The 25,398-nt window shown below is 34.8% G+C and overlaps 1 protein-coding gene across 3 annotated transcripts; it reads left to right on the top strand.

Moving 5' to 3' along the window:
* Positions 1–1,267: 1,267 nt before the first annotated feature.
* On the top strand, positions 1,268–23,467 carry prr5l (proline rich 5 like). 3 transcript variants are annotated; one of them, XM_048158930.1, is made up of 9 exons: positions 1,268–1,549; positions 3,436–3,583; positions 11,138–11,218; positions 13,180–13,228; positions 15,164–15,221; positions 15,341–15,432; positions 15,526–15,660; positions 19,781–19,901; positions 22,527–23,465. In XM_048158930.1, the coding sequence occupies exons 2-9, from the start codon at positions 3,465–3,467 to the stop codon at positions 22,898–22,900; spliced, it is 1,029 nt and encodes a 342-aa protein (XP_048014887.1). In that variant the 5' UTR covers positions 1,268–1,549; positions 3,436–3,464; the 3' UTR covers positions 22,901–23,465. The 3 variants fall into 3 exon arrangements, with proteins under 3 accessions (XP_048014887.1, XP_048014889.1, XP_048014888.1); XM_048158932.1 differs by lacking the exon at positions 1,268–1,549 and adding an exon at positions 1,967–2,705 and having other exon boundaries at positions 22,527–23,467; XM_048158931.1 differs by lacking the exon at positions 1,268–1,549 and adding an exon at positions 2,740–3,343 and having other exon boundaries at positions 22,527–23,467.
* Positions 23,468–25,398: the final 1,931 nt, after the last annotated feature.

Here is a 25,398-nt window from a genome sequence, read left to right as displayed (position 1 = left end):
ACATGAACATCTTGGATGACACGGGGGTGAGTAAATTACCAGGAAATGTTTATTTAACAGTGGACTAATCCTTTAAGAAATGTAAAATCTGCTTGAGGTACAGTCTCAGTGATACAATGTACGAAATCTTATATATTAAAGCATAAATTCGATCTTATTTAATCCTCCATAAGGTTTATGTGCTCAGATTATTTATAATATATTTCTATTGATTAAATAACAGTTCAAAACAAGACATGGTTTGTAGTATTGACGTCCATTCATCCGTCTTCTGTGCCACTTATACCATATCGGATGCGGAGTGCTGGATGATAACTGACGTACAACAGGGTAAATTATATCGGAGTAAAAAGAGGAACGTTCTAGGATGGTTAAGGGAACGTTCCGGGAACGTTCTGAGAACTTTCTGGGAAGGTTAGGGGAACGTTCTCCGAACCAACAGGGAACATTCTATTTACGTAAAGAAAACTTTCCTGGCTAACCACCAGAGAATGTTAGGATGTATGTTCTGGGAACGTTCCCAGAATGTTCTGGGAACCAGAAACTAACATTCCCAGAATGTTGTGGGAACCAAAAATTGTTAGCTAGGTAGCATCTACCAAAAAATTCACTGTAGAGAATTCTTACCTAAAAATGACATTCATAGGCCTATGTAAAAAAAAAAAAAAAAAAAAAAAAAAAATATATATATATATATATATATATATATATATGATTTATGTTAGCTTGTAAGAGAGAATCAAAGATTTACTGATGGAACAAAAAGGGAATTTCTTTAATAGCCGAACAGAAGTAGCCTAATGTTTTAAAATAAATAGGTCTACTGTAAATACAATCGTATCACAGTTTTATCAGTGCAATAAAACAGTTGGTTTTGATAAATGTGCAAACATGTAAATTAATTGTTTTATTCAGTGTCTGCTAAATGCAAATTATATTTTCGTTCTAAATAAATGTTGTGGTTATGAGCTTAACTCAACATCAAAGGGAAAAACCCTGATGGCAGGGGCCACGAGATTACGCAATAACGTCAGGTGTTTTCGACTTAAAGTAGAGCAGACGGTAAAAAAATAAAGAAAGAAAGAAAAAAGTAGAGCAGACTCTTTCGAATCCTTCTCAAGGTACTTTGATGTCAGACACCGATCGGTCTGCGCAGCGCCGCTTCAACTCGAACACACACTACTATGACGGAAAAGAATCACTCGAACCGAGCTGTTCAAAAGAACCGATTCCGTAAATGACTCGGACTCATTTCATCGCACTTGTTGCATGTGCTGTGAAACAGTTAGGGTAAACTCCTCCCATGGACCGCCCACGAGCGGGCGCTTCACAGGGGAGCATCTTTCTTTCTTGTCTCACCCGATGAATAATAAGTTGACAAACAGGCTTGAGGGTTGAAGTTTTACTTTTAAGGGTAGCCTATGAGTTTTTACAGTAGCGTTCGTCGAAGTTGCATTGAGCGTTTAAATGTAACCTATGAAAACGGTCGCGGAAATTACAATGTGGCCAAACTAATACTCACTTGAACAGGACTGAGAAGAACAAGCGGGTAAGTGCAACATTTACTCAGTAGCGTCTTGAGGAGATTAATAAAACGTGTAGAACTTAATGCCATTTGAACTACTGATTTATTACGTTCTAACTAATGAATGTAATGTAAGTTAATGTCATTAATGAATGTTTTTAGAAAGTGTTACAGTGATTCTTGAGTTGTAGATGATTTCCCAACATACCTTCATTGGGATGCGCCTCAAAAACTGGTACGCTACAACATTTTTGGGCATTTATTTGGGCACAATCAGAGAAAGTATTTTGCATTTTATTTAAAAGTATAGTTAACCCAAAATTCATATAATTTGCTTACCCACATGCCGTTCTTTCGAACAGAAAAGAAGATTTTTGAAAAATGTCTTATTGCCCATACAGTTAAAGTCAATGGGGTCCAATTTTGTTTTGGACAACAACAAAAAAAAAAAAATCTTCAAAACATGCTTTTTTTATGTTCCATGAAATCATACAGGATTGGAACTTCACAAAAGCAAGTATATGAGAACAGAATTCTATATTTTTTTGTGAACTGTTCCTTTAAATGAATGGGAAAGGAAAACCTTCAGTGTTTTTCATAACCAAACAACACTTTCATTAAAAGTTTTCAGGCTCTCCAAAAATTAAAACCAAACTAAATAGTAAAATAAAAAATAATTGTCACAGTTGAGGTGTGCACTTCAATGTTATCATAGAAGTCCTCCTTCATGTAAACAGGCCTTCAAAAAGTTGAAGCTGACTTTAAGAGTCTGCTTAATGTACTTAAGCCAGGTCAGCAGTTGGACGCGTTTGATAAATGAGGCTGTTTACTCTCCTCTGGTCATGCTTTGAGATGCTGCAGCCTTAATTGCATTACCTAACTGGCCTGAGTACTTGCTCATGTCTGTTATTAGAAGTTCACCAGTCAACCATCAAACCGGACAATCCAAGCCTTAATTCGCCAAAGCACTTGGTGAATAAATTAATATGCCAGAGCTGAAAGAAATGAGATTGTTCTTAAGGAGCCGGGCAGAAGCGTGATGTCTTGGTTAGTGTGATTTATGACCAGAGGCGCCCCATAAGCTCAATTCATGCGAATTATGTATGCGAGTGCAGAGAATGAATCAACAGCAGTGGGAGTGTGCAGCATGGCTTGCTTTTGGCCTCGTAATTAGCAGATGGTGAGTATGGATGCATAAAATTTTCATTCATAATGTTAGACTGTGAATGAGCTCACTTTCTTGCAGGATGGAACGGATTTGGTGTGCCATCTGATATGACATCATCGCCATCTTGCTGGTGGATAAAGTACCAATTTAACCCATCATAGGCTTTACAAAGACAGCCTATAATTGGAGTCATTGTTTGCCCTCTCATGGCAGCATAGTTGCCATTGCTGCAATGATTTTGTCAGTGTGGGAACAGGCTGAACCTATTATTAGGCAGTTGGGATAAATATGTAAGTTTACAGTTGCTATCTGGTATCAGATGTGTGTGGGATCGAGTTGTGATGCCGTCAAGGGTGAATCTGTGAGCAAGACAGCTTGAGTCAGAATTCTGGGAAGCATTGGTGCATAGGAAACCAAGAAGAGCGGCGTTTGAACGTGTCAGCATCTGGTTAACTGCATCCTAACAGATTTTACGCTGTTATCAGATACCTCCTCAGCCATAAGTTCACCAGGAAGTCCCATGTCAGGCTGCACATCAAAGGAAGCGTGCTTGTTTGTATGGTAGACGTTCTGTGCGGCTTTCACTATGACACAGGCATCGATATAAATGAGTCACCGCAGATGAACCGTGTAAACAACTGCCTTTTGCGGTGATTTTGTGTTTTTTTGCGTCACTCTTTCAATGTATCTTGTGGGAGGTGTTGCCTCTAACGTGACTTTCTGTATCTCACATTTGTTCTAGCACGTGCCTGTCCTCGTCTCAACTAAACCATGGGGTCATACCGAAAGCCCAGGCCCCGTTTCATGAGCTCGCCTGTGCTGTCAGACCTCGCCCGCTTTCATGCCAGCTCGCCAACATTGCAGCTGTCCAACGCTAGTGTTTGGAACAGGTGGGTGGTTCCCTTTTTCTCAAGGATGAAAACGCGAAAAGGCGTTGTTTCATTAACTGCCATGAGATTTGAGGATTTTGTATTTTTATAGACACACTAGAGATTTTTTTTAAAAGAGAAAGTTCATTAAAAAATCTAGCATTATTTACTTAAAGGGTTAGTTCGCCAAAAATGAAAATTCTGTCATTAATTACTCACCATCATGTCGTTCCACACCTGTAAGACCTTCGTTCATCTTCAGAACACAAATTAAGATATTTTTGATGTAATCCGAGAGCTCTCTGACTCCTCCATAGACAGCAATTTAATTACCACTTTCAAGGTCCAGAAAGGTAGTAAAGACATCTTTAAAGGTGCCGTAGAACATCTTTTTAAAAAGATGTAATATAAGTCTAAGGTGTCCCCTGAATGTGTCTGTGAAGTTTCAGCTCAAAATACCCCATAGATTTTTTTTTATTAATTTTTTTTAACTGCCTATTTTGGGGCATCATTAAATATGAGCCGATTTAGGCTGCGGTCCCTTTAAATGCTCACGCTCCCCGCCCACGGAGCTCGCGCTTGCCTTAAACACCATAAACAAAGTTTACACAGCTAATATAATCCTCAAAATGGATCTTTACAAAGTGTTCGTCATGCAACATGTCTAATCGTGTAAGTACAGTGTTTATTTGGATGTTTACATTTGATTCTGAATGAATTTGAGGCTGTGCTCCGTGGCTAAAGGCTAATGCTACACTGTTGGAGAGATTTATAAAGAATGAAGTTGTGTTTATGAATTATACAGACTGCAAGTGTTTAAAAATGAAATTAGCGACAGTCTTGTCTCCGTGAATACAGTAAGAAACGATGGTAACTTAAACCACATTTAACAGTACATTAGCAACATGCTAATGAAACATTTAGAAAGACAATTTACAGATATCACTAAAAATATCATGTTATCATGGATCATGTCAGTTATTATTGCTCCATCTGCCATTTTTCGCTATTGTTCTTGCTTGCTTACCTAGTCTGATGATTCAGCTGTGCACAGATCCAGACGTTAATACTGGCTGCCCTTGTGTAATGCCTTGAACATGAGCTGGCATATGCAAATATTGGGGTCATACATATTAATGATGCTGACTGTTACGTAACAGTCGGTGTAATGTTGAGATTCGCCTGTTCTTCTGAGGTCTTTTAAACAAATGAGATTTATATAAGAAGGAGGAAACAATGGTGTTTGAGACTCAATTTATGTCATTTCCATGTACTGAACTCTTGTTATTTAACTATGCCAAGATAAATTCAATTTTTAATTCTAGGGCACCTTTAAATTAGTCCATGTGACTACAGTGGTTCAACCTTAATGTTATGAAACAATGAGAATACTTGTTTTTATTTGCACAAAAACAAAACAAAAATAACAACTTTATTCAACTATATCTTCTCTTCTGTGTCATTCTTCTACGCTGTTTACGTTCAGCGCTTCCAAGTTCTACATCAGCATGCAGAGTCATTATTGGCCTGTTGAATCACTATTTTAACAATGTCTTTAATACCTTTCTGGACCTTGAAATTGGTAATTAAATCGCTGTCTATGGAGGAGTCAGATAGGGCTGGACGATTATGGCCTAAAATCAAAACCTCGATTAATTGAACATTTCACCTCGATTACGATTAATGAACGATTATTTTGTTTGTTTGTTTTTTTTTGCCCTCATAGTTCACTGACAAGGTTTGTACTGTAAATATGACTGACTATTAAAAGGTGGGATATTTTTTCCTATTTAAAGAGTGATCTAACATAACAGCTCAATTTCAGCAGTTATTTTATCTATGCTTCATAACATTTCTTACAGATTTCTGCTCGTTGTAAATCAGATAAAGATAAATTAGCACAGTATCGGTACAAGTGATTGCGTGTGAATTAGTCATACCGTCTCTCTGTAGCTGTGGGTTGTAAATGGTTACTCCAAAACTAAGTAGACACTATATGCTATAAGACGTTTTGAGTTTCTAAACTACTTTAGTGATAAATCACTGGACAGCGCTGACTAGTTTCTGCGTTTCTCTCTGTGCGCGCGATCTTTACGTTTTGAGCAGCTACTGTTTGTGCCACACTGCAGCTGCGCGAGCGCGGTAGCTCAGAATAATAATACATCCGATCGTCTAATCGCTTGAATGTACAAACCTTAAAACAAATACAACTGACAAAGTTTAGTGAAGACGCAAGGCTCACTGCTCACGCGCCATCACTATGTGTTGAACCGGCGTTCACCTCCGTGTTTTGCTTTTATGCCACTGACTGGACGGGGCGGAGTCATGTGGCTACACACGTGGTAATATTTTTAAGGGTAAAGTATTAACAGGATTAAAAAAACGAAATAACCGACATGGGAAAATTACGTCGGTTAGAGGTTCTGAATTTCGGTTTCGGTTACTTTTCGATTAATCGTCCAGCCCTAGAGTCAGAGCTCTTGGATTTCATCAAAAATATATTAATTTGTGTTCTGAAGATGAATGAAGGTCTTACAGGTTTGGAATGACATGAGGGTGAGTAATTAATGATTAATTTTCATTTTTGGTGAACTAACCCTTCAATAATTACAAAACATTTTTAAATATATTTTTAAAAAGGTTTTTTTTTCTACAAATGTTATGATTTATTCATTTTAAAATATTATTAAATTTTAGGGAGTCGCACCTAGGGTTGCAAAGTTTCCAGAATTTTTTAGAAACTTTCCAGGATTTTTGGTTTTTGGAGTTTCTTGAAATTTACCGGAAAAGTTCAGGCTCTTTTGCAACCGTAGTCATACCACATGACATTTTACAACCTGAACTAAAATGTCTTGTCATAAAAACACACATGTATTCGTTCCATATGTTTATGAAAAACCAAAAAAAAAAATTTAAAAAGTTTTTTTTTTTATTTTTTTTGTTTTTTTTTATGAATATAATGAATTACTATTTCAAAATATTATTTAGTTTTTAGGGGGGTTCGCAGCACATGACATTTTGTAACCTTTGCCCAGTTGCATGAAACCTCTTAAGTAAGGGTATCCCTTAAGGGGAAAAAATCCCTCAGGCAAGGGATTTCTTAAAGAGTGTTTCAGCAAACGTCTTAACTGTCACCCTTACCTAAGTGTTTTTACTAAGCATTTCGCGGTAGTTTCTGGCAAAACACGGCAATGGAGAAGCAGTTGCTATAGTTATGAAATCTCCCACAGTAAACAAAACATAATGGACCACTGACTTTAAAACAAGTTTAACATTTACTAATTGAGTTGTGGAGATTATTAAAGGCAGTCTGACGGACGACACGGAGCATACTAAAATTCATCATTGTTTCTATGAGTACAACTACGACACCAGAGCATATCTTGCCACTCACATAGTTATTTTAATTACATTATATTAAATTACAATATATTAGTCCAAATCATTATTATATTGTACTCACGCATCAATGCCTGTTTGGAGATTATTCACTGACTGAATGATGCGTTCGGTGATAGGCGGCACGGCTCGACATCTAGTCCTGTGTGCTAAAAAAGAAATCTACACTTTTGAAAAATGCTTTTTTTTTTTTTTTTTTTCTTTTTTTTTTTTTTTAAAGGAGGGGAAACACCCAAGCATGCCGCTATAATCAGTCACTCTTGTGCACAAGACAAAAACTTGGCACGAGGCAGTTAATTCAAGTGCACAGTGGAATTGATTAAAAACGCTGTGTTCATTCAATTTTATTTTTTCTAATAATCGCTGTTTCACGTCATACTTTCAACAGATTTATTTCAATCGCTAAAATACACATCGGCACTTCCTCATCCTCAGCATGAAGTCATGTTTCACTAAGGGCACCCTTAACCTTATAACTTAAGGGCTTTCATGCAACTGGGCCCTGAACTAACCTTATTTTTCATAAAAACACATGTGGCAAGTTCTTAGAAATGTATTGTTTGTTTTTATGTTGGTTTAGTAGGAGTTTGAAAAACTTATGCCATTTTCAAGAAAAGTTTATATCCACTGACTCTAAACATGTCATGTGGTGTAAACATTAAGTAAAAACGAATTACATATTTTCCTTACACGTTGAAATCATGTTAGTGTACACATCTAAATTATTATTTTCCAAAATGTTTTTAAATATAATTTAAATATAATATAAATATAAAAAATACAATTATCATTAATTAATAATTCATTGCAAACTGAACTAACCTTATCTTGTCATAAAAAGGTGATGGTTACTATCTGATGTTTTAAATGATCATACTTAAATACTTACTGATCTTGACACACACTAATAAGGGTCTGCAGGGGTCCTCTCAATGACATCATGTCCTGTTTTGTGTTTTGTTTTTTGTAGTTTTACTACATGCCTTGGATTTGGCAGGCAAAAAGTCTTTAGATTATTAATAAACAGTGTACCAATTTTATAAAAATATATTTTTTTATAAATAATAATAAAAGATTATGCTTTTAAAAAGTTTTCTTTACAATTTTATAATTTTATCAGTGGTAGGGTTTTTTTTTTGTTGTCTTTTCTTTTTTCATTACAATATCAGGACTGTAGCTGACCATGACCATATGGTCATGTATACCATTTTATATATATATATACAGTTGCAAGAAAAAGTATGTGAACCACTTGCAGAATCTGTGAAAATGTGAATAATTTTAACAAAATAAAGGAGATAATACAAAATGCATGTTATTTTTTATTTAGTACTGTCCTGAGTAAGATATTTTACATAAAAGATGTTTACATATAATCCACAAGACAAAAAATAGCTGAATTTATTAAAGGTGCCCTAGAACTTTTTTTAAAAAGATGTAATATAAGTCTAAGGTGTCCCCTGAATGTGTCTGTGAAGTTTCAGCTCAAAATACCCCATAGATTTTTTTTTTTATTCATTTTTTTAAACTGCCTATTTTGGGGCATAATTAGAAATGAGCCGATTCAGGGTGTGTGGCCCTTTAAATCCGGTGCTCCACGCCCCAAGAGCTCGCGCTTGCCTTAAACAACATAAAAAAAAAGTTCAAACAGCTAATATAACCCTCAAAATGGATCTTTACAAAGTGCTCGTCATGCAGCATGTCTAATCGCGTAAGTACAGTGTTTATTTTGATTGAGTTTGAGGCTGTGTTCCGTGGCTAACGGCTAATGCTACACTGTTGGAGAGATTTATAAAGAATGAAGTTGTGTTTATGAATGATACAGACTGCAAGTGTTTAATAATGAAAATAGCGACGGCTCTTGTCTCTGTGAATACAGTAAGAAACAATGGTAACTTTAACCACATTTAACAGTACATTAGCAACATGCTAACGAAACATTTAGAAAGACAATTTACAAATATCACTAAAAATATCATGTTATCATGGATCATGTCAGTTATTATTGCTCCATCTGCCATTTTTCACTATTGTCCTTGCTTGCTTACCTAGTCTGTTGATTCACCTGTGCAGATCCAGACGTTAACTGGCTGCCCTTGTCTAATATGCCGCACATTCAAACACGTTTAAAAAAAAAAAAAAAAAAAAAACCTGGGGAAAACAAATGCAGAACATGTTCACATAGGACAAGATTAACAGGACTATATGCATGAAACCATTCAGAAAAATTTGGGCACAAATGGGTTAAAGAAGACCTAAAATACGCCGGGTCTAATGCCTTTCATAATGTTGGGAACATGGGCTTGCATATGCAAATATTGGGGCGTACACCCCGACTGTTACGTAACAGTCGGTGTTATGTTGAGATTCGCCTGTTCTTCGGAGGTCTTTTAAACAAATGAGATTTTATATAAGAAGGAGGAAACAATGGAGTTTGAGACTCGCTGTATGTCATTTCAATGTACTGAACTCTTGTTATTTAACTATGCCGAGGTAAATTCAATTTTTGAATCAAGGGCACCTTTAAAATAACCCCATTCATAAGTATGTGAACCATTGATTCTCAATACTGTGTGTGGTTATCTGATGATCTACGACTGTTTTTTTGTTTTGTGATGGTTGTTCATGAGTCTCTTGTTTGTTCTGAGCAGTTAAACTGAGCTCTGTTCTTCAGAAAAATCCTCCAGATCCTGCAGATTCTTCAGTTTTCCAGCTTTTTTTGAGATCTGTGTTTTCATACTGAGGACTCAAACACAACTATTAAAAAAGGTTCAAACATTCACTGATGCTTCAGAAAGAAACACGATGTATTAAGAGCCGGGGGGAGAAAACTTTTGAACAGGATGAAGATGTCACATTGTATTTTTCTTATTTTGTTTAAATATCATTGTTTTACATTTAGTACTGCCCTTCAGAACCAACAGAAGATACTTTCATGTTTCCCAGAAGACAAATTAAGTACAATTTACTTATATTATATTGATATGATATTTGAATTCAAAAGTTTTCACCCCTCGGCTCTTAATGCATCATGTTTCCTTCTGGAGCATCAGTGAATGTTTGAACCTTTTTTAATAGTTGTGTTTGAGTCCTCAGTGTGAAAAGATGAATCTCAAAATCATTCAGTCACTGCTGGAAAGGGCTCAAATATGCAAAAGATGCTTGAAAACTGATGGATCTGCAGGAGCTGGAGGATTTTTCTGAAGAACAGAGCTCAGTTTAACTGTTCAGAACAAACAAGAGACTCATGAACAACCATCACAAAACATAAAAACAGTCGTGGATCATCAGGTAACCACACACAGTATTGAGAATCAATGGTTCACATACTTTTGAATGGGGTTATTTTAATAAATTCAGCTATTTTTTGTCTTGTGGATTATATGTAAACATCTTTTATGTAAAATATCTTACTCAGTACAGTACTAAATAAAAATAGCATGCATTTTGTATGATCACTCTTATTAATGTATATGTATTTATTAAATGAGTTTTAATGCAGAAATTAGAAACATTCTCATATCTTGGTGTCACTGTAGAAGTCATTGTAGAAATGCATGAATACTATTTGTAATTTATTTTTAAATGTCATTGACCCATATAATGACAGAATTTTCATTTTTGGGTGAACTGTGCCTGTAAATGGATAACACACAAAAAAAGTCTTTAGTTTTAAATTTGTATTCAGGAAGCTGTGAACTGAGTCAAAAATAGAGATGTTTACAGTACGGCTGACTCAAATGTAGAACCTTGCTTTTTCATATATAACTTCACACTTGCCATATTTAGTCTTTGGGAAAAACCCTTTAGAGAGACAAGTTTTATGGCATTACAGAAGGAAGCAGACAGCAGCCTTTGCCTTTACCACTTCCTTCTGGAAACGGGACCTCTGCTGCCCCTCTCTCAGGAAGTGTAGAGCAGGATGTTAGTCAAATGTGGACGGTTGATTTGCGGGCAGTGAAAGTTTACTGGCAAGCAGACAAAAAACGCTGACCAGATTCATAAACAAAGAGAGAATTTCCCTGACACAGGTGACATTTCTTGATTCTGACATCTTTTTACAAGTGGAAGTCTTGCATATAAAGTCATGTTTTGCATAGAATTTGCTTAGCTTGCAAATCAGCGGTCAAGGCATTTGAATTATGCCTAATTTCCTGAGTCATTTCTGTTTTGCAGTGTTCAATCGGCTGTAATTAAAGTCTTCCAAGGTGGGGGGCTACAGTCCAATGAGCTCTACACCCTGAATGAAAGCATACGGTAAGACATTAATACAGAGAATAACTGCCTACATGATTCAGTTTCAGGGCTGCCAACTTTTGAGATACAGGGGGGTGGGGGGTTTTGTATTTTGAAAGTGATCAAAACATTTGATAACTGAACAGAATTTCGTTAGATTTACTGACAATATGTTACAATGTTTACATGGTACAAAGACTGGTACTGTGTTTTTATTAGGGCTGGGTATTGACACAAATTTGATGATTCTATTCGATTTCGATTCATAAGCTTGTGATTCGGTTGCAATCTTGATTCAGTTTGATTCATTTGAATATATGTGGTACAGTACATGTTAATGTTTCTCAAGGGAAAAAAATCTCTCTGAACTGCTGTAAACTTGCAGGGAACCCTGTTAGTTGGTACATGATTATTAAAGGTAAAATTAACAACTGATTTGTTTACAATTGAATATAAGGTGCTTTTTATAATAACTTTAATGTTATAAGAGTATAATGAATGTGTAATATAGTGCCTTTTTTTTTTGGAAAAATGCTCCTCTCTAGAGTTGATTTGTCAGTCATTGAATGGCTTTTCTGAGGTAAATTTAGCATAACGTGACATTATTTACAAGCTGTTTTATTGGCGTCTTTCTGCAATTGAAACACAGCGATTACATGAGACATGATCAGTTTTGGGTAAAGTTACTTTTAAAAGTAATGCATTACAATATTGTGTTACTCCCTAAAAAAGTAACTAATTGCGTTACTTAGTTACTTTTTACGGAAAGTAATGCGTTATGTTACTTTCGCGTTACTTTTTCTCACCTTGGCTGGGCTTGCTTGTTTGTTTTTTAATAACAGAAAAGTTCTATTTTTGGCAAATGTAAAGACCCTTTCACAACAAAAGTGAAACGAATAAGCCCCAGAGAAGGAAATGCAAATTCACGCCTGTACAGTAGAGGGCGCAGCTCAAACAAACAAACCTTTCAGCTGTGCTGCCATTCTGGATTACAGAAGAATAGGATACAGGAGAAGAAAGTTCAACTCTTACTTCAGCAATAAACACTTTGAAAAAATAAAACACAAATATGATGTTTATCTAAAGTAATTTTTGTTCAAGTGAGATGAGTAAATGCTCACATTTAGTCTAGAAGTACAATAACCATCATGTTTATACAACGCCTCTGCACTTACTAACAATTTCTCTCAACATGGGGACAGGAGAGCTGTCACTCTCAATAAATGGGAAAAAGTAACATGGATATATTTAGTTGTAAATTTAAAAGTAATGCATTACTTTACAAGTTACTTGAAAAAAGTAATCTGATTACATAACTCAAGTTACTTGTAATGCTTTATCCCCAACACTGGTCATGATACATTTCGGTAAGTTGTACTGTATGTTTCAACATACCTTCTGATGTTCATTCATGTTTATTTCATGCTTTAACTAGTAGTAAAGAGGAAGAGATTATTGGTGCCGGTGCTACAGCGATCTGTCATGCCACATTAAAGAGCGCCAAAATGGTATACATTGTTTAAATTTCGTAATAAAATTGATCGAATTTGAAAGCATGAAAAATATATATCAAAAAAATGATATCAAAAGTAATCTGCTCTGTCTTGTCTGTCAGTGCATTGTGAGTCTCTGCTTTGCTCCGCAATGTTTTCACTGTGTGAGAAAATGGACATGTGGCGAGAGATTGTGAGAATTGTGTCAATTTCGTGAGTCTTATTCTGAATGCGTGAGCGTTTGCAGCCCTGTTTCTGTTTTCTAATCTAGTCATGATCAGAGACTTTTGAATTAAGCAAGTAGGCAATGACCCAGAAGAACATGCTAGTAACCACATAGAAACACACTAAAAACCACTGTCAACATTTAGCAACAACCCACAATACCTTAGCATTGTGCTGGTGAGATTTGTATAGGCATCATCACTCACATTTTCTTCAGAAAATGTAAAAATGTACTTTATAAAGGCTGTTGAACTGTTTTAATAGGTGGCTTTTGAGGACCGAGTTGGGATCATTTATCACAGAGTACTTTCAGGTAAAAATGTATTTCAGTCAAAAATGTATTTCAGTCTTGAAGACATAATAATGAATTACAAAAATTACTTTTTGTTTCAAAAAATTGAGGTTACAGTGAGGCACTTCTTACAATAGAAGTGAATGAGCCCAGTTTTTTGGAGCATTTAAAAGCGTAAATGTGAATTTAATAAATCCACTTACAAAAATTCTTGTGTTAAAGGGTTAGTTCTGTCATTAATTACTCACCCTCATGTCGTTCTACACCCGTAAGACCTTCGTTCATCTTCGGAACACAAATTAAGATATTTTTGATGAAATCCGAGAGGTATATGACTCGTCCATAGACAGCGATTTAACACTTTCAAGGTCCAAAAAGGTACTAAAGACATTGTTAAAAAAGTTGATGTGACTGCAATGATTCAATCTTAATGTTATGAAGCGACAAAAATAATGACTTTATTCAACAATATCTTCTCTTCGAGTGTCATTCTCGTATGCTGTTTATGTCCAGCGCTTCCTGGTTCTACGTCAGAATGGCAGCTTTACATTTGTTAACAATAAACAGTATATTTTTACAGCATTTATTAATCTTTGTTAATAAATGTAATAAAAGTGTTCATGTTATTTCACGGTGCATTAACTAATTTTAACAGATGCAACTTTTTTGATATTAGTAAATGTTGAAATTAACATTAACTACAATACAATTAATAAATGCTTTATAAGTATTGTTCATTGTTAGTCCTGTTAACTAATGTTAATAAATACAGTTTTATTGTAAAGTGTTACCCACAATTTTTACAGTCATTTAAGGGTTTATGACATTGTTTTTATGGCAACAAGTTAGTATAACTTTTTTTTTTACACTATAATCATGTAAAATTGTTTATTTCTTATGGCAATCCTATTGAAACGATGAGTATTCTGATGCTTACAAATCGGCCCCATTCATTTCCATTGTAAGTGTCTCACTATAAGAAAAAAAAGAGATAAGCTGAAATAAATTTTTTGTGCTAATCAGCATTATACCACAAATGCTGTCAATTGAGCTTAAAGGGTTAGTTCACCCAAAAATGAAAATCATGTCATTAATGACTCACCCTCATGTCGTTCCAAACCCGTAAGACCTTCGTTCATCTTTGAAACACAGTTTAAGATATTTTAGATTTAGTCCGAGAGCTTTCTGTCCCTCCATTGAAAATGTATGTACGGTAGACTGTCCATGTCCAGAAAGGTAATAAAAACATCATCAAAGTAGTCCATGTGACATCAGTGGGTTAGTTAGAAGTTTTTGAAGCATCGAAAATACATTTTGGTCCAAAAATAACAAAAACTATGACTTTATTCAGCATTGTCTTCTCTTCCGGGTCTGTTGTTCATCCGGGTTCACGAGTTTCGTTTACAGTCTGAGGGAGACGCACGCAGTATTCAAGCTATTTTTTTAAATGGTGCATGTCGCGGATGTCCTAATCACCAAAAACAACAATGTAAAAGTGCATTACCAACACCGACAGATGAAAGGATTCAGTGGAATCAATTCAGTGGAATCAATTCTATGGAATCAATTCAATGGAAAGGATTCCGGAAGAGAAGACAATGCTGAATAAAGTCATAGTTTTTGTTATTTTTGGACCAAAATGTATTTTCGATGCTTCAAAAACTTCTAACTAACCCACTGATGTCACATGGACTACTTTGATGATGTTTTTATTACCTTTCTGGACATGGACAGTATACCGTACATACATTTTCAATGGAGGGACAGAAAGCTCTCGGACTAAATCTAAAATATCTTAAACTGTGTTCTGAAGATGAACGGAGGTCTTACGGGTTTGGAACGACATGAGGGTGAGTCATTAATGACATAATTTTCATTTTTGGGTGAACTAACCCTTTAACTTGTAATGAATCCGGAATATTCCTTTAAAGTACTTGCATCACTCACTTTTTCCAGGATCAGCTCTTGAATAAGGGTCTGACGTATATTTTGGAGAAGATTCAGCTTCATAATGGTAAGTGCCAAACCAGATTTTTTACTAATTTCATGGCCTGCATGCGCTTTAATTAGGTTTTATATAGATGTGTGTAATTCAATCACTTCCTGCATTCTTCTCCCTTTTCTCATGCCCAGATGAAAATCGGCTCCAAGCGCTGTCTGAGATGTGGGTGAGGTTTTTCACAGAGATCCTGCCAACTCTTCAAGCTATTTTCTACCCTGTGCAGGTATTAAAATGATCTCACCTACCATTCAAAGTAGTAGGTCGGTGTCAAGTTACCGACACTATAGTGACTGGTGTTTTTTGATTGTGTGTGTAGGGTCAGGAGTTGACTGTGAGGCAAATGTCTCTGCTAGGCTTCAGGAACATAGTTCTGTTGAAGCTTCCTCTGGAGAACATGTTTCAGGGCTCCTCATACCCTCCTCCAATCACACAGATGCTGCTGATCCTGCAGGTTAGTTCTCACTATAGATTATTTCATTTGTACACTTAAAGTGGTACTTCACAGCTGGCAAAATGGGCTTTCAATAAAACTTGGCTGTCTATACAGTAGAAAGGTGAAACAAATTTTGAAATTAAATTTTGCTGCTACTTGACTAGAGAAAACAGAGAAAAAAAAGCTGTTGTCTCTGTTTTGCCAAATAGGTTGGAAAGCTTCAACACCCATAATGCACTGGGCATGTTGCCGTCTAAGGCCACTCCCACCAGTTTGCTCCTTTTGGATACGCTTGACCAGAGTCAAATACAGCCTTGCTTGAGTAGGAAATACTTCTAAACAAACTTTTAGTCATAATGGTGTTGATGTGTATTGTTCACAGGTGCAAGAATTCAGAGAGTAAACATTTAGTGGGAGTGAGTTATTTTTGGTTTCCAGGCTGGAAAGAATTGAACGCTGCAAGGGAAAATCTGAAAAATCTCTGTGTTTGTAGTCAACATTTTAATCTGAATGACCATGAACACAGTGTTTTAGGCCAAACAGAGGGGAAAAACTGAAAGAAACTGCCTTTTTCATAAAAGCCCTGGAGCTGTCAAAAGTCCGCCGGATGACGTGTTTTACGTTTTGCGTTACACTGAGAACGACTAAACATTGTTTATTTACATAGACTACTGACATTGTAACAATACGAAGCAGGCTGAAAATCGTTACACTTCAATAATGTCCCAACAGTTTTCTGAAGCATCATGAACATTTCCACCACATCTCATAATTGGAAATTACATTTTAAACATTTTTAAGCAGACTTTTTCATCCTGCCAAGGTTAGTTTTATAGCAAAATTAAGTCATATTTTGGCATAATTTGACAATTACTATTAACTAACTTTTAACTATGACTTTTGCCTCAATAAACTCCTAATTAAGAAAAATTCTCTTCACTCGGCAGCCATATTTGCAACGCCTTCGGGCAGTTATTTCAGGCATCCAAGACCAGGTCCTATATATTTGAATGGGGAAATCCTGAAATCTCAAAAACTGCTGGGCGAGCTCCAAATTAAATTACATATTTCAAATCAGCAACAAAATCTGACATGGACTGTCCCATAAATGTTGTTTCTTATGCTCAGATAGCATTAAAAAAGCGTATTTTTCAGGCTAGACGAGCCAATGCGCATGTGCAGTCCTAAGCGCGAGTCTCAGGTTTCTATGGGAACCAGAGTTTCTAACTGCAGCTGCAGTGACGCAATGACTTAATCAATCCGCGATTGGCTCTTTTACTTAGAAGGCGGGATGTATTCTGCCATATTGCGCGTTGCAGTTTCTCCCATTCATAACTAATGGAGCGTATGCACGTGACGTCACTGACGGCCGTTATGACTGTTGTTACGCCCACTGAGTGGCAGCATTGGATTTCAGCGTGAATGCTGTGAAAAACACACAAAACACATCCAAAACGGGAAAGAGCTTTGCGATTGACTGTACAAACAACACAAAATCTGAGGTATATTTTTACAGACTGCTGAAAGCTACAGAAAAAAGAAGCAAATGGATTACTGCAATTCACAGAAACAGCTGGACTCCAGGCAGAGAAACATGGATTTGCAGTTATCATTTTGTGTCAAAATGTTGATTTTGCAGTAAAATCATACCCTATATATTGTATTGTTATATATTGTGTTGACAACTCATCAATTAAATATTTTCCATATCATATTCTGCATAATTGGGTGTTTTTAAATAAACACTGACAAAAACTATACAAGTTTTAGGGCTGGACGATATGAGGAAATATATAACATTGAAATAAGTGATCACTCTGACCTATATTGTAGTTATATAAGGCTTTCATTGGCAGATTTGCTTTGTGTTTCCCCGGCATCGAAATCAGGCACATATAAATGTCAGGAAACACGATTCCTGGCTGCATGCCAATATCCATAGATTAGGTTTCTTTGACATGTTATAAGGAACACTTTCGAGCCCAAGGTTTAGAGTAATCATTTGTTTTACTTGCATTTTCACAGTTTCCCCTATTAAATCCAGTCATGCAGCAGGTTCTTTTGCCACTCAGTCCAGCTGAGAGAGCGCATTCCGGCGGGAAAGTGACATCGATGCATACCCTCTATAGGAGTGAACTGTCTTTCTATATCTATAGTCTTTGGTAGTATTAAGGGATGTAGAATATGGTAATGCAGAATAAGGCATTAATATGTGCTTTATAAGTACTAAATGAATATGTGCTTTAACTAGAGTGTTACTAAATAATCTGAGATCAAATTATATTTACCTCCATTTTTTCACACATCACTAATATGTCCTTTACTGACACTGTTGTAACATTTGAAAAAAAAGTATAAAAATGGATATAAATAATTTTCACACAGTAAATATTAAAATGGTTTGTTTATTATACTCTGTTCAGATAATAAGTTCTAAAAATGTAATAATTTTATGATGATTTTCATATTTTTATATTTACAGTCAAGGTAATTTATATATAACAAAAGTAGCAAAAGTACGGAAGAGGATTAGGGCCAAGCAATAATAAAAAAATAAAACCATCTTGAGATTAAAGTTGTTAAATTACGAGAACAAATTCGTTAAATTATGAGAAAAATGTCATTAAATTTCGAGAAAAATGTCGAGATAAAATGTTGAGAATAAACTCGTTAAATCACGAGAAAAAAACTCGTTAAATTTCGAGAAAAAAATCGAGATAAAATGGTGAGAATAAACTCATTAAATTACGAGATAAAACTCGTTAAATTTCAAGAAAAAAGTCGAGATAAAATGTTAAGAATAAAGTCATTAAATTACGAGAAAAAAGTTGTTAAATTACGAGAAAATATTTGTTAAATTATGAGAAAAATGTCATTAAATTTCGAGAAAAAAGTCGAAATAAAATGTTGAGAATAAACTCATTAAATTATGAGAAAAAAGTCGTTAAATTACGAGAAAAGTCATTAAATTACGAATTTGTTCTCATAATTGAACGACTTTTTTCTCATAATTTAATAAGTTTATTCTCAACATTTTATCTCAACTTTTTTCTCGAAATTTAACGACATTTTTCTCATAATTTAACGAATTTGTTCTCGTAATTTAACATTTTCTTGTAAATTAATGAGTTTATTCTCAACATTTTATCTCAACTTTTTTCTCGAAATTTAATGACATTTTTCTCATAATTTAACGAATTTGTTCTTGTAATTTAACAACTTTTTTCTCGTAATTTAATGACTTTATTCTCAACATTTTATCTCGATTTTTTTTTTCTCATAATTTAATGAGTTTATTCTCAACATTTTATTTCGACTTTTTTCTCGAAATTTAACAACATTTTTCTCATAATTTAACGAATTTGTTCTCGTAATTTAACGACTTTTTTCTCGTAATTTAATGACTTTATTCTCAACATTTTATCTTCACTTTTTTCTCTAAATTTAACAAGTTTTTTCTCGTAATTTAACAACTTTAATCTCAAGATGGTTTTATTTTTTTATTATTGCTTGGCCCTAATCCTCTTCCGTACAAAAGTAATGATGAAGGCATCTAATGTGAACTTCATATCAGTATTGCTTTTGTTAAAGTATTAAAAATAATTTTCATTAGTTTAAATAAAGCTAAAATAAAATAAAATAAAATATAATATAAAATATAAATTGTCAGGGTTTTGTTATGTACGCTGTGTTTTTTGTTCCCTGTGGCCTAGTTTCTCAGTTTGTTTGATTTGGTCATTCTGTTCACCTGTCATCTCGATCCATATGAGGATAAATACTGAACTTTGAGAGAACATTCCTTGAGTGGCGGTGTGGGAACATGTTCATATCTGCTTTGTGCTGGTGTAATCTCAGATCAGATTTGAAGTGACACCATGAAACCAAGCACCTTGACCCAGCATTCATTTTTAAAATCGGGCCTCTCCATACAAAAGAAATTTGTCAGCTTTGTTCCTGAACAAGTCTGAGTACCACAGGGATACAGTGTCATGCTTTAGGGTATAATGGTGATGCATCATCCGTTGCTGAATTACTCCCACTCGTCAGCTGCCTTGGGATTGAACCCAGATATTTAACTATTCATCTACCAGCAGTCTTTATTTTGGATTCATATTTTCATTATGTTCTCTTTGGGCAGGGCATTCATGAGCCTAATGGACCTACGCAAGAGTATTTCCGACTGGAGAGACTGGTGGACATGGTTGTATCTCCCTACCTGAGTAACTACCTCTACATGAGCCCTAGCGATTCCTCTTCAGGTGCTCATTCATTTTATGTGGTCATTAGTTTGTTAATTTTATATCAATGACATGACGCTCTTTTTTTTTTTTTTTTTTTTTTTTTTTTTTTTTTTTTTGTCTGCATCTATTAATTTATTAAAAAATGCATTAAAAATGCAATTCATATATACAGTGAATGGAATACCATTGATGAACACGTTTTTTTCATTTTAATGTAGTTTTTGGTAACACTTTACGTTTAGGTATCATTTGTTAACATTAGTTAATGCATTAACTTACAGAACTAACAATAAAGCAATATATTCTTACAGCATTTAATGACCTTTGTTAATGTAAGTTAATAAAAATGTTCATGTTAGAACAGTGCATTAACCAATGTTAACAGATACAACTTTTGATCTTAAATATGTAATAGTAAATGTTGAGATTAACCAAGATTATTAAATGCTGTAGAAGTTTGTTCATGTTAACTAATGTAGTTAAATTATGTTAACAAATGAAACCTTAATGTAAAGTGTTACCTAGTTTTTAAAATCTGAATTCAATTAATTTTGATATTTTTTGGGGGAGGCATAAAGTCAAATCTGTCAAGGTGGTATAACTGTCCTAATATCATGATAAAGAAAAGGCCTCAAAAGAATGATATTCTTGAAAATAATCATTTAATAGTATTTCTTAGAGGAAAATATTTATTAATATTATAATAATTAGAAAAGTTTGCCCAGAAAATGAAAGTCATATGGTGTAACCAACATGCAGAAAAAGTGTTGTGTTAAAATCAGTAAGTCTTGTAAAAAATTAAGATAATTTTATCTATTTGACAAAGCAAAGTTAGTTCATGCTGTTAAATGTCATGTGGTGCAACTACCAAAAAATTATATTTATGAATTAATAATTCATGTTATTTGTAAAAATGTCTTTGTACCTTAAAAATATATTTAAAAACGATGAAAAAATGAAGAAAAATTAAATGATTAAGATGTGTACTCTCATGTGTATTCAATGTGTAAGGAAAAATTTATTTTATTGAGATTGACACCGCTGATATTTTTATCATTAAAAATAAAAACCCATTAACGGGGCCTAAAACTAACTTTTTGCCACTCCTGCCAATGGCCGGTGACTTAAAATTTACCATGAAACATAGATTAATCCTTATTAAAGTTACAAAAGTTATTCAGTCAACACTCTAAAAAAAAATGTGTTGGCTCTACAAAAAAAAAAAATAACGCAACAGTTTGCATCAATTTTTTTGAGTTATGACAACTTTGAGTGAGTTTACGTTCAACCAACAAGCTACATTGAGTTAGAGAAACTTAATTTGTAGCATAAACAAATTTTTTTAAGGTCGTTACTCAAAAACATTGAGTCGCTTTAACTACCAGATTTGTAACCCTGGAACCAATACATCTTATCTATTTCAGTTCAAATCCACAGCTATCATAGCACATGCTAAATGTAACTTATTTAACATGTATATTTAATGAACAAGTAAGATATTACTTGTCAGTGGCATTAGCGCAGTCATTGCTTATAGAGTCAATGTAGTGTTACCTTCATGTATCTACTCTTCAGCTCAACAGTAACCACAAACATTTCAACATTACAGAAACTCTTTTAAATGTCAAACATAACAGCATTAAACACTAACAGGTCTTTCCCTTCAATAAAAAACAGATAAAATAACACTTAATTTCAACATTTATTCTCCTTATCCAGTCCTACGCAAAGCATACTGGGAACTAGAAATCCACTGCTTAATTTCTGAAGTTATCAAGACAAATTCATTAGGTTACTACAACCTAATTATAAAAAAAAAAGCCAATTAACACAGAAATTTGAGTTTGAATTACAGGCGACATTAAGTTGATGTAATAATCAACATTATTAAGTCAACAGAACTCTACAAAATAATGCTTGCAACTTAAAAGGTTTAATTAAAACAATAAATTAGATTTTTAAACTTGCAACAATGCATTTATTTAAGTTGTAGTAACAGGTCCCCTGAATTACTTTTTATAGAGAAGAGCAATGAGTAATTATTCTGTCTTTTGTTGTTTGATTAGCATTAAAAACAGAGACAGCAGCAGGTTTATTAGGCTGCTGTCACTTTAAGAGCAAATGCACTGATCCAGTATACTGATACGCATGCGTTTTATTTCTCAACTGTTTACATTCAGTTAAAACATAACTGATACTTGCCAAGACGGGCATTTTGACATAATTCTGTTTGAATATGTCTGTTCAAGTGCAAGAAGAAAGAGAGCTTGATTCCGTATTCACGCACTGTCTGAGACACGTAACGAATTGAGGTTCCCTTTCGCGTCTTCTTGAGCTTGAAAATTTAAATTGGCAAAGCTTAAACTTTCGTGACAATGCAGAACTGGCCCATCAACTGTCTCAATTCACGTTTGTTCACGTTCATGTTCTCACAATTTTGCATTGTTAGAATTCATAAAAATGTTAGCTGCCGACTGGCGATTGACACCATTTCATATTCTCGCCAACACCGATTTTTAAAAGTATATTTGTTAGAACTTGATGCATGTGCTTTTTTTTTTTTTTTGTCATTGACCCTAGTCTGATTTATGCATGTTGTAATCAGCACTTATCTAACCACTGTCATTCACACTTCCTCACCAGAGGATCGTCTGGAAGGCATGAGACTGGTTAACACTCCACACCTCAATCAACCTGAGATTATGGTGACACACTTTGCCCACGAGTCCTTCCTGGCACCTCTAATCGAACACGAAGGTGAAGCCTATTTGGAAAGGACCGGCGGCGTACGACGCCACACTGTCGCCAATGTGCAATCGGACATCCAGCTCCTGGCCATGAAAAACAGGATGTGTTCAGAAAAAGTGGAGGTCAGTGGGGCAGCCAGGACGACCAAAAGCAAAAAGACACCTAAGAGTTTCTGCAGCGAACCGGCCTTTTTTGACTCCCGGCCAGGTGGCGTGGAAATCCTTCGAGGGCAAAGCACTGCAGAGATAAAGTGTGGCTTAACTAGTTAGAAATCTCTTTCTCTCAAAACGCCCACTGCGATCTTCTAAAGTTATGATAACTGAGACAAGCTAGAACCTGTTCATTTAATACAATATAAAGTCTACTGTTTTGGAAATAGGCAGTGGTTTGTGTGCTAAATACTGTTTGGCCTGTCAGTTTAGCCTTTTTTTATAAGGTTAGAGGGTGGAGGGTTGTTAAAGAAGCCTTCGGTTTAGCCATTTCTTGTAAAGCACACCGAGAGTCACACTTTTTTTCTGTCGTGGAGGTGGTAAAGCTGTGTGAAAATATGCTCACGGTTTACAGAGGTACAGCAAAAACCATACTGAGACGCATGAGATCACAAACTTATCTGCACTTACTTGCAGTTCCTGTCTTTTGCCTACTCTTTCTTAAGCGTTCTTGCGGTTTTGTTTTTTTTGTAGTGGAAACTAAAGAGGCTGACAGAAAAAGTGGCATTTTAGTCTTTTTATGAATATTTTGTTTTATTTTATGGAATTTTAATATTATTGTAATTAAAAAAATGCATTCAAGTGTGTATGTAAATTAATGTATATTTTTTGTAGTAATAAATTTAATGATTTTAAATTCATTTTGGCATTTGATTGTTCATTTTTTAGTAAATGTCTAGAGGTTCGTGTGAACATTTCTTGGCGGCTCCAGCGTTCAGTGTGCCATTAAGAGTTCCTTCAGCAGATTAGCTGTTAAGGAGCTTTAGATGCTGTTTTCCAATGTTGATCACCTCAGAAAACCTTTGTAGCAGTGTTTCAGCATGTGAGCCCTGCCAAAGAGCTTTATGGCAAGTGTATTAATTAAGAACATTTGACCTTGGTGAAGGTAAGAGCGGCTGGTCGCATGTTTTTGTTGCAGCAGACCTATATCATTTAGACAGAAGTATTGCAGATGTATCAGATTTGTGAAAAGGTGCCAGATTCATTGAGGAAGTTCCTCTTGTGACTGTCACTGGAAGGAAATTCAGTGTAATCTTATTTGACTTGATTAGTTCAGTCCGGTTTTCCTATTAAGAACATTAAGAAGCCAAAGAGCACAATTTCATGGGGCGTAAGAATAAAAAAAGAGAAACATTTAGTGGTCTTTGATGCCATCTTCTGGAGGTTTTACTTGATTGCAGCTCACAGTCATTAAATATAATTTCTGTTTCTTTTTTTTTTTCTTTTTTTTGGGATAACACCTGTAAATAAATATATATTGTATATACAGTTGTGGTCTGAATTATTAGCCCCCTTGCTAAATATGAGCAAAAAAGGCTGTGAAACTAAATCTGCATTGTTTATCCTTTTGATCTTTTATTAAAAAAAATTAACAAAAACAACAGAATTTAAAAAAAAAAATCATTTCATTAACCCTAGAATGCATAAAGGGGATCAGATTGACCTAAAATATAATATAGTTGATCAATGAAGACTTTATTTATTTATTTGATATTCCATGAATTCTTCAAAAAACTTGTTTCTGACCCTCATCAATATCATTTTCATATTTCTTCTTGGTCATAGGATGGGGGGAAAAAATGGTATCACTACCCCAAGAATGCATAAAGGGGGTCAAATTGACCCGTATTCATTTCCTATGGAATTTTTGGATACATTTTTGTCAATAATAATATTTATTTATTTGAATCTTTATGGATTACTTAAAAATGTGTTGTGAATTTTTTTTTGCTCTGAGCCAAGAATTTGCCTCCAACCGTGTCAGAATACACAGATCTCCCTGCTGTATAGTATGTGAAAAGCAGTATGTGAAATGAGTGGTGTGTCTGAATTCAGTTTTCATAAAACATTAGGCAAAAAAGTATCTGGATGACCTACTACTTCCGCCATGATTACGAAATTCACATTAAAGGCACAATATGTAAGATTTTTTTTGGATTAAAATATCTAAAAAGCACTAAAACCGTGTTATATATTTTGTTGACCTGTGTACTTGCATTATCCCAAATGTTTCCAAGAATGTTTAAATCCATGGAAAGAAGCAATTTTAACCAGGACACGGACTGTGTCCATTCATCACCTACCATTGAAATCATACCTGTGTTACCCTCGATTTCTGGTTTTAATTTGTAGAAACCATGGAAACACCAAAGACCCTTTAATATATTATGTGTTTTATCAGACAAGGAACCAACTGTTTGGAGACATTTATAGACAGAAAACTAATTATTGTTATATAGCTCAACGCGTTCAGTCTTATTGTTTGAATCTCGTTTTCTTGATTATATTAATATGATATTCTAATATCAATCTATCTTACTGCAGTGTGCAACAAGTGTCTTATAGCAGCCGCTGAGCGAACGCACAGATAACATCATTTTTAACACACTCAAATGTATCTAATATGATAAACAGAGCTGCGTTACCTCAAATACACTTGACCGGAAGAAGCGGAAACAGCAACTTTGGCATAATAAAAGTTCTGCTTCTCTCGAGACGTGTGTCGCACTCGTCTCTCATTAGCAATCGTTCCAGCCCCTCGTTCAGCTCCCACAACA

The sequence above is a fragment of the Megalobrama amblycephala genome, linkage group LG15 (genome assembly GCF_018812025.1).
Source record: "Megalobrama amblycephala isolate DHTTF-2021 linkage group LG15, ASM1881202v1, whole genome shotgun sequence".
In the NCBI taxonomy this organism is placed as follows: domain Eukaryota; kingdom Metazoa; phylum Chordata; class Actinopteri; order Cypriniformes; family Xenocyprididae; genus Megalobrama; species Megalobrama amblycephala.
This window is presented reverse-complemented; position numbering and strand designations above follow the sequence as displayed.